We start from the raw sequence: 10,402 nt of genomic DNA, 5'->3' as shown, positions 1-10,402 counted from the left end.
TCCGGGAGTTGGTGATGGACAGGGAGGCCTGGCGTGCTGCAGTCCATGGGGTCGCAAAGAGCTGGACACGACTGAGCAACTGAACTGAACTGAAAGTTAAGACAAGCTACAGACTGGGAGAAGATAATCCATATACAGCAAGGATTCAGGATCCAGAAAGCATGAAATGCTTATATATCAACAGAATCTACAGAAATCTAGACATGGGAGTGAGACAGAGAGAGAAAGCCATACAGATGACCAGTAACTACATGCAAAGATATTCAACCCCACAAACAATCAAGGACATGCAAATTAAAGTAATACACTTCCTTGGTTTCAAGGTAAGCAAAAATTAAAAGACCCAATATTAATACTGTCAAGTGGCAGCAAAGATGGAAACAGACACCTTCCCTCAGAGTGGGGAGACTGAGAAGGGGCTTTGCTCTTTCAGAGCCATGTGGCAGCACAGGTCATACTGACAACACATATGCCTAAAACTTAGCAAAGTTCTGCTTCCAGGAGTATGCCTAGATAAACTTACATGTGCATACAAGTAAAACTGTAATGTCCACACAGCTTTGTTTGAAATAGGAAAAATGGTAGAGGGAGGGAGGACTTATAAGCCTATCCACAGAACAGATGAATATAGAGTGCATGTCTTTGATGGGGCAAAAAGAAATGCACCTGATCTTTACACTCACATGGAGGGACCTCAAAATTGACCTTGAAAGGTGTAAAGAAAACATGTATAAAGCCTTGTTAAAAAGTATACAATTATTTATTACCTTATATCTACAGTTTATTATCTACATGTATCATACTATCTACACAGTATGAAAATGGACTCGCTGTAAGTGGCTGTTCTCAGGAAGGGTGGGAGAAGAATGTAATTGGGGACTAAAAAAGAAAGCAAAGCAAATACAGCAAAACGTTAACAATTGTTCATTTGGAGTGATGGGAGGGACCCTGTCTAGCTTATCACTTTTTATATTTTTCTATAGCTATAGAATTTGTCCAAAAAATCTAAATAAAACATATTTCCAGAGTTGAGAGATGTCATCAAAACTGAAGGATCCATGGTCTGCTAAATAGAAAGAAAAAAAGACCCCCAGCAGAACATGCCCCAACATCAGGGCCCACAATTCACGGAGGCCTTAGGGACACAAAGGAAAATGCGAAACTGAGGCTGGTGATGAAACAGAAGGAAGAGATGGCAGGAGACAGGCACCTAGCCTCACCAGCTGTGGAGAAGAGGTGGGGCTGGGAGAGGCGTGTCACTGTTATCTAATGCTCAGGAGCAAGGGGACAGGGCAGAGAAGGGCCCACCTCTAGGTAGGAGTGAGCCCTTCCAATTCTCAGGTAACCCTTACCTGAATTCCCATCTTCCAAATTATTATCTGCCATGATGAATTGCAAAGATATTTCACCCAAATTTTTGTAAACATTTTTGGACAGATGGCTTTGCATACATGTATAAGCGTTTATCGGAGAAGGCAATGGCACCCCACTCCAGGACTCTTGCCTGGAAAATCCCATGGAAGGAGGAGCCTGGTAGGCTGCAGTCCATGGGGTCGCTAAGAGTCGGACACGACTGAGCGACTTCACTTTCACGCACTGGAGAAGGAAATGGCAACCCACTCCAGTGTTCTTGCCTGGAGAATCCCAGGGACAGGGGAGCCTGGTGGGCTGCCGTCTATGGGGTCACACAGAGTCGGACATGACCAAAGTGACTTAGCAGCAGTAGCATAAGCGTTTATCTAGACATTCTAAGGCACTTTATGAAATTTGATACACCAGCCACACTCTAAACCATGGGAGGACGCAGGGCATGATGAGCTGGGTCTCAGCTGTTTGCCTGGCAGTATCTCATCTGATTGTTCCTGCATTACCTGAATTCTCTGACCACTGGCCCCTTCATGGAACCTAGAGAAATTCAGATGGACTTTTCGGCATCTTCAAAACTTCATGATTTATTACTGTTTTAGGGCAAGCTCTTCGCAGAGAAGGAAAATGTAACTAGAGTGTGTTCATCCTTGAGACAATCAATGATGGGGGCAGAGTATTCCATTAACTGACGTCTTATATGCAAGTTTATTGTGCAGAAAACTTTGGTGGATTGTTAAGGAGGGGTTTAAGAGTTTCCACATTTGGAGTGGCTGGCTGGGGTTTTTTAATGGGCTGGAATATTATTATTTTCCCTGTTCATCAGAATAATGGGATCTGGACTCCCACTAGCTAAAACTTCACTAACCAATATGTTTCTAAAATCAGACTATACCGATAACAAGGGATAACAGCCATTTGATGTTTTCACCAGGTGAATACTTTATTTCAATAAATATTTAATTTGGAGGGAACAACAGAGGTGGAATGGGCTCTTGTCTGTGTTTCTGAAAACCTCACTTAATACAAAACTCACATATTCAAGGCTTGAGTTTCCCAGAGGGAAAGATCCAAAGTGAGTGTAGAGAGAGGGCCAGGAGTATGTGCTCATAAATTACAACTCTTCAGACACTGGAGGGTGGTGTTATTTGAATTCTCCATTTTATTTTCTTGGCATTAACTCTAATAATTCTCAGAAACCCTCACAAATATTGCCAGCTAAGTGCAGCACAGTGGTTATTAGAACTTCATAGCATTTCACTGCAGCTAACTTCTATTCCCAAGCAACTGATCCAGGGCCCATCTTTCAACCTAGTCTAGCTTCACTACTGATTATGTTACAGAATCTAAAAATGACTGCACACTGTAACAGCAGCAAACATCAGTCACTCAACTTTTGATGCCAGACAACCACCACGCTGCATCACACGATTCAGGCCTTGCCTCCCAGAGACAGCAGCGCTGCCATGTGGGGACAGCACACTTATGACAAACTTCACCAGTCAGCTTTTAAACTGTGGGAGGTTTTGTTCATTTTTTTTTTAAGTTGGTGGGAGACACAAAGTTAGGCAAAGATGTTATTAACATTTTTATATCATAGTATCTCCCATTTGCTTGATTCATTATTGTGACTTAGGAATGAAAAACCTAAATATAGTAATGGAACTATTTTTGTCTTTCATAGTAGAAAATCATTAGGATACACCTAAATTCAAAGAATTAAAATAAAAATCTCTCATTTAAAAGTAACCCTTCTCTGGTGGCTGAGACAGTAAAGAATTTGTCTCTGCAATGCCAGAGACCTGGGTTTGATCCCTAGATTGGGAAAATCCCCTGGAGAAGGGAATGGCTAACCACTCCAGTATTATCTCCTGGAGAATTCCAGGGACAGAGGAGCCTGGCAGGCTACAGGCCATGGGGTTGCAAAGAGTTGGATACAATTGAGCGACCAACACACTTCTAAAAAACTGAAACAGTAAGTTAAAAATGGCTATTTCTGTGTCATGAGAAAGGAAAAAATTGATAAATGATAATCACATCGATAACCTGTCAAAACATGCTAAGTGACAGAAGCAGACACAAAAGGCCATATATTATATGGTTCCCTTTATATCAAATGTCCACGATGGGCAAACACAGAGAGAAGTAAATTAGTGGTTACCAGGAGCTGGGAGTTGGGAAAACAGGGAGTAACTACTAATATGTATAAGGTTTCTTTCTGGAGTGATGAAAATTCTAGATACTGGTGATGGCTGCAGTTCTGTAGCCAATATACTAAAAAACCCACAGAACTACATACTTTAAGAGGTTGAACTTTATGGTATGTGAATATTTTCACAAAACAGTTATAGAAAAGTTCTTCAGTGGCTGCCTCCAATAAGGAGGCTTGGCAAGAGGGAGGAGGGGGATGACACCTCTCCAACATCAACTCTGCTGCTCTGTTTCTCTAGGGAGCCAATCTTGTACCCAAATAATCACAAAGTCCTCCTGCTTCACCTCCCTTACACATATCAGATCTTGCTTCCAGGTGCCGATCAGACTGAAGCCTGATTCGCCAGCCTGCTTTCCAGTCCCCTTCTCTTCACTCCCCTGCCAGGAACATCCTTCCAGCTACATATTAGACCCTGGTGCTTCTTGCTCCCAACACTTCTGCGGCTCCTTACTACAACCAGGATGGAGCTCCAACTCTGTGGCAGGCATTCAGGATACAGCAAGGTTTTTCCTGGCCTTCTTGGCCTAAAATCAAATTACGGTCAGCCTTCACCCAGATGCTGGCCATGCAGTGTGTCCCCATGGTGCTAGAGAAGGCAGATTTCTCTCACCAGGCTATGCCCATCTGGCTGATGTGTCTCCTTCACCTCTTGGCTCAGGTGCATCCTATCTTCCAGGCAGCCTCCCTCTCCACAACAAAAGGACCCCAGCTGTGGCACATGGCCTCTATGCAGACTCTGTCCCACCTCCAAGGCATCCGTTGTGCTCAGCTCCTCCAGGGATCAGGGCCTTTCTAAGCACCTCAGGCCTGTGTCCTGAATCACATGTACAGCACCAGGCAGATGGTGAGGCCTCAGGAGCTGACTAAACCACCCTGGAAAGGCGGCTGCGAGCTCCTAAGGATGGGGGCTCACAACTGACCTTGTTCCCCTCCCTAAGCACAGAGCTCAGCAAATAGGACCAATGTGAGTCAGGCACTGAATACATGGGGAAGGTGGAAGGGAAAAGGGAGAGGGGACTGCTTGCCAAAAGGGACTGACCCTTATCTACCAAACAGCCCACAGCACAGCTGGGGCTCAAGGACTCTGAACAGGCTGGTTGACAGTGAGGCTCCAAGTCATGGAAAACTGAGTTCTCCCTACCTATGCTCAAAAATCAATAAACTTCTGGCTGATTCCTTCTCTATCCAAACCTTAGCTGTGGTAAATTGAGGAGCCGTATCAACTGGGATGGTCAGGGACACCCTCAACACCTTAGGAAGAAGGCAACCCGTCAGATAAAAGGAGAAGCCCCATCTCACCTGGGCCTGGGCTGTTGGGAGCCCTGGGGCCCTCCTCCTCTCTTCGGCGGTCTCCTCCATTTGCCAGGTAGAGTCCTGAGGGCACAGAGCTGGGGGAGGAAAGTCAAGTCACAGAGGCAGCTCTCTCTGCCAGAAGTGGCCCAGCTGAGTACTACTTCCAGACCCTGTCCCTCCCATTTGGGCAAGGGAAAAGATCCACTTCCTCACATTACAGATGAAGGCAGTGGGATCCAGAGAAGTTAAACAATAAATCTAAACACACGACCCATCCCCTGTTGTCCTGAGGCACTGTCGTAGCGAAAGTGCCTGTTCACAGCCTTTCTGGGTCTGAGCCCTAAATGGCTACACATGCATCCTGCTCTGGAAATTTCATCGCTAGATTCCTCAGTGATGTGTTCAGATCCTTCCCTGTTCCAGCTCTATCAAGAGACGGATCTGGACCAGACCCTCTCCTCTCTCCCCACCAGCTCTGATTTCCAGCAATGGCAGGTTACTGATGGGAGAGACCACCACATAGTAACCAATGTGTCTGATGAAGAAACAGGGTCTTGACTCACCCCAGGAGGCCCACGGGTCAACAGTCGTCATTCCCCAGGACTGGTCCATAAGGATACCTACACCAGAGGGTCAGGTTAGGACAAGGAAAAGAAAGGACTGTGACACTGGTCCTAGTGACTAAAGGCAACAAGATGGAAAAGGAGACCTATCTCACTAACGTGCACAACAAAATTCCATAAATAGAGCCCAAGGACGTGTGGGGGGAAAAAAAAACATAAGCTAGATTTATAGCAAAAATGCACAAGTGGGTCACTTTCAGGAAATTTATTGATATGATACAGCTACTGAACAATTAAGAACGTAACTCATTAAGTGGCTGGAGAAGTATCTGATAAAATTGAACATCATTTAATTTTTAAGAAACATTACTGGTCTTTTGATGTCTTTAATGACAGATACATGAAATGTCACTTAAAAATAAAACACACTACTGACACCATTTAATGTTGTTCTTAAATTATAAACCAACGCTATACAGTGAAAAACAATAAAACAAGTAAAAAACATGAGGATGGTATAGAAATTTTGGTTGTAGATGACTGTCTTCCAAGAAATTCCACAAATCACCAGAAAAATCTCTTAGAACTAATGAGACTTCTCAGGAGAGAACTATAAAACACAGGAAAATTACATTATCTTTTATACAAACAACCAATTAAAAAAACAAAACAACCTCACTCAGTTCTAATTCTGTACCAAGATAAAGAGACCCCCTCCAATCCCAAAAACCCTTAGCCCCTCTACAGCTCTGACCCCTAGCTACAGCAGGTCACCACTAGGGAAGCCCAGATGAAACAGGATTTGTACTCACCCCATGAACCCCACGGGTTGATGGCAGCCATCTTGCAGGATTAATCCACCAGAAGCTCGCCGAGGAGCAGTGGATTTGGGTGATTATTGAAAACCAACTGCAAAACCCACCTAATAACAAAAGTAGGAAAAGACAAAAAACGGTTTTTCTCAAAGACTGTGGGAATAAGGAGAACACATCCACAAAAACAATAAAAGACTTCTACAGAGCACTGAAAGAAAACAATTTACAAGTCAAAAACAAATTCCTGAAGAAAAATGAAGAATGACTCGGGTTAGCTGAAAAAAGGGCATGGTCCAGGATGAGGGGGGAGAAATTTGTTAACAGTTCTCATGAGACGGGTACTGACAGCGAAGAGGTAGCTTTTCTATTGATTTAACAAAAGTTGTTGTAAAACCTACCTACAATATTCATATGTAAGTAGTTGCCTAGAGCTGAGGGGAGGGAAGAACGGGCGAGTGGCAGCTTAATGGTTCAGGGGGGGGTTTTTTTTTGTTTTTTTTTTGCGGGGGGGAGGGGTGATGAAAATGTTCTGGAATTATATAGTGGTGATAACTGCAAAATGCTCTGAACGCACAAGAAAACCACGGACTTGTACGTTAAAATAGTTAATTTTAAGTTATGTAAATCTTATGTAGGAAAAAAAAATCTGTCTCTTGGTGCAGGGGCCAACAGAAAACCAGATTTGGAGGCCACACCAACCCAACCCCCTAAATTCTAGACTTTTATGCAAGTTCTGCGACCTCTCGGAGGGCACCAACGCCAACTGGCAGAGCTCTGCGAATTCCTGGGAGCGTGTATAAAGCACTGGAACGCCCAATGGGCACCGGGAGCACCTGGATCTGCGCCCGAACTCCAAGTTGGCACACTAAATATTCTGCACGCTTGTTTGCAACTTGACAAAGTCATCCGGTCACTGCACCTTTAAAGGAGGCCCGGGCTGTTCCCAGGTCACTTTTGACTTCCCTCTATGACAAATGAGAACGGGTTCTCACGAGAAACGCCCGTCGGGAAAGACAAGGTGGACTCCTAAGGACGGCCTCGGAGGCGTCCTCGCCACCTGCCTTCTGGCCTCTCATCCCAGACTTCCTCCGCACTCCCGCTGTGGGTGCGAGGCTCACAGCCCGTCCCGGTAACGGCGGACCTCACCTGGATCGCAGCCGCCGGCCTCCCACCCCTGCTGGCCGGTGACCCCTGCTCTCAGCGGGCAGCTAGACAAGCTCGCGCTCGCTTCGCCGAGGGCGTTCGGCTTTTGTTGCGGTCACATTCGTCCCGGCTCGGCCGTGAGCTTAGGGTTCCCGCCCGGGGGACAAAGGCCCGACGCGCGGGGCTCACCCGGGCCCTCCCAGTCGATCCAGCGCCTCCGCGAAGCCAGAGGCGGGCCAAGGGACCTGCCCTGGAGGCGAGCCAGGCGCAAGTGTAGGCGCCAGCTCTCCCCGCCCGTTCTCCCTATCCTCCGGGCCTGCGGCAGCGGCAACAGTAATAACCCCACCGCCCGGGCGACCGCTTCACTTCAGCCGCGGACAATGGCGGCCTCTCCCCCTGCCTCGACGGGGACGCGTCGCGTGGGCTACTGGGAGTGGTAGTTCCAGGGACGCGCTTCCGGTTGGACCGGAAGCGCCTTCTTGGCCAAGTCCTGAAGCGGCACTTGTCACAAGTTCCGCCTCCTAGGGATTTACTGGGACAGCAGTGTCCGAGGCCTTGGCGAGGTGGGCTATACCGTCCTAGACGCGGACCGCGCCGGCAAGGGGGTGGGGAAGCTCGGTAAATCGCCGCCCGGCGAGCCTCAGTTTGCCTGTCCGTAAAATGGCAGCTCACGGTAGCCGCACTTTGTGGTAACTTCGTTGAAGTCTGTTGAAGCGCTTTCCTTTTCATTCAGTAGTTGAAGAGTTGTAAGGGAAGGGCTGTTATGTACCCTTTTCGGTCAAGGAACCTAATTTTGAGCTTCGGCTCACGTATGAAGCCCTACCCCTTGTTACGAATAGAATTTGAGTCTGCTGAACCAAGGCCTCCTTCCCAGGAAAGGAGTTAGGAGGAACCCTTGCCCAGAGGATTCTGGCCCTCCTGGCCCCTACTCTTTCCTCCCCATTCGCCTCGCCTGTTAATTTGTCCACCCACGTTTCTATTGTTTAGTTGCAACAACAGTAAGATGGTCTGGAGAAGGAAATAGCAACCCACTCCAGTGTTCTTGCCTGGAGAATCCCACGACGGGGGAGCCTGGTGGGCTGCCATCCATGGGGTCACACAGAGTCGGACACGACTGAAGTGACTTAGCAGCAGCAGCAGCAAGATAGTCAGAGTGAGTGACGGGTTGGAGAGAGCCTGGGGGCATCAGAAAGGCTCTGCTGTGAGCCAGGGCACGGGTCTGAGCAGAGGAGCCACAGGCCCTGGCCTCATTAAAGGATCACTCACTCTGGCTTTTGTGAGGAGAATAGGCTTAAGAGGGTGAGGGAAGGACCGTGATGACTTTTGAACCAAAGCAATAATCAAGGTGGATGGGGATCAGTGGTCAGATTGTGGACAGGTTAGTATTTTAAGGGTAGCGCCAACAGGCAGGGGGTTCAAGTTTGTGCATCATGGACTGCAGTCCAGCCCCTAATATGGAGAACAAGGCGTGGAGAAGGCCTCTCAACGCAGAGCTGTTTACCGAGGGTGAGTGGAGAATGTGTTACAGGTGTGTGATGAAACTGCTTCCCTTTTGTCCAGGCCCCCTCCTATTTCGGTTACGGGAGCTTGCTGGATGGTGCCCTGCTCTCTCTGAGTGATGGGGTGGCCAAGACTGGGCCACACAGCCGTTTTGGATGCCTCTGTTACAGAAGTCTGGGCTGTGTCTGAGCTGTTACTGAGGTTTCTGAATGGGAAAAGACCAGAGTGGTAGTAGAATCTATGCTCTCCGTGGACATGCTCCCTCTGAGAGATGTCCAAAATGTGATCACCCCATGGCAAGTGAAGGGCTCCAGCTGGTTCCATTTCGTCATAGCCAGATGAAAATGAAAAGTAAAGGGAGGGTGAGTCAAGGACTCCTTATTTGGAAAAAGTAGGGCATTTTATCGGAGAAGGCAATGGCACCCCACTCCAATACTCTTGCCTGGAAAATCCCATGGACGGAGGAGCCTGGTAGGCTGCAGTCCCTGGGGTCACTACGAGTTGGACACAACTGAGCGACTTCACTTTCACTTTTCACTTTCATGCATTGGAGGAGGAAATGGCAACCCACTCCAGTATTCTTGCCTGGAGAATCCCAGGGACGGGGGAGCCTGGTGGGCTGCCATCTATGGGGTTGCACAGACTCGGACACAACTGAAGCGACTTAGCAGCAGCAGCAGGGCATTTTATGAGCTGAGTTGTAGGTTCACCAACAATAAAATAACTAATACAAGTCATCTAGACTCGAAGTTATTAGTTTGGTGCAAAAGCAATTGCAGTTTTTGCTTGTTCAAATTTGCCGTTTGATACTGTTTTTGTTGTTTTGTTCAGTTGCTAAGTCGAGTCTGACTCTTTGCAATCCCATGGACTACAGCACACCTGGCTCCCCTGTCCTTCACTTTTTCCTGGAGTTTGCTCAAATATTGATATTGGAATACATTCTAAATAAATGTGGTTATGTTATATATAATTTGAATGCACATTTCTCATTTTTTTTTTGGTAATGATATTACTTGCTGTTGATTTTATATTTATTTTAGACTGAGAAAGATTTAGGGCAGGAAGAGAAGAGGGTAACAGAGGATGAGATGGTTGGATGGCGTCACCAACTCAATGAATGTAAGTTTGACCAAACTCCAGGAGATAGTGAAAGACAGGGAAGCCTGGCATGCTGTAGTCCATGATGTCGCAAAATGTTTGACACAACTTTGCAACTGAACAACAACAACAGTGGAAATGATGTTAGACAAAAAGCAAATTCCAGAAATTTTCTTATTTGAGTTCAAAATGGATCAGAAAGCAGCGGAGACAACTCGCAACATCAACAATGCATCTGGCCCAGGAACTGCTAATGAACATACAATGGTGGTTCAAGAAGTTTCGCAAAGGAGACAGAGCTTTGAAGATGAGTGTAGTGGCTGGCCATCAGAAGTTGACACCAAAAAAAAAAAAGAAGTTGACACCAACTGAGAGCATCATCGAAGCTGATTCTTTACAACTACATGAGACGT

The 10,402-nt window shown here is 46.7% G+C and overlaps 1 protein-coding gene across 10 annotated transcripts in view; it reads right to left on the bottom strand.

Annotated features, from left to right (window-relative positions):
* The window catches only part of LOC105001395 (zinc finger protein 606), a 28,838-nt gene extending 21,179 nt beyond the window's left edge, over nt 1-7,659 (bottom strand). For 9 of the 10 annotated variants that reach the window (XR_826861.1, XR_826862.1, XR_826863.1 and 6 more), the window contains exons 1-4: nt 7,395-7,481; nt 6,246-6,355; nt 5,434-5,490; nt 4,877-4,965 (exon numbers count right to left, since the gene is read on the bottom strand). Coding sequence is in view for 7 of the 10 variants with exons in the window: in XM_010857642.1 (XP_010855944.1) it covers nt 4,877-4,965; nt 5,434-5,490; nt 6,246-6,276 (177 nt within the window). In the remaining 3 variants the exon portion in view is untranslated. Of the gene's footprint in view, nt 1-4,876; nt 4,966-5,433; nt 5,491-6,245; nt 6,356-7,394; nt 7,482-7,580 lie in introns of those variants that run through there. The other variant, XM_010857641.1, reaches the window with a different exon arrangement.
* Between the last annotated feature and the right edge of the window lie 2,743 nt (nt 7,660-10,402).

This window comes from Bison bison, unplaced genomic scaffold (assembly GCF_000754665.1).
Source record: "Bison bison bison isolate TAMUID 2011002044 unplaced genomic scaffold, Bison_UMD1.0 scf7180017864383, whole genome shotgun sequence".
Lineage (NCBI taxonomy): Eukaryota > Metazoa > Chordata > Mammalia > Artiodactyla > Bovidae > Bison > Bison bison.
This window is presented reverse-complemented; position numbering and strand designations above follow the sequence as displayed.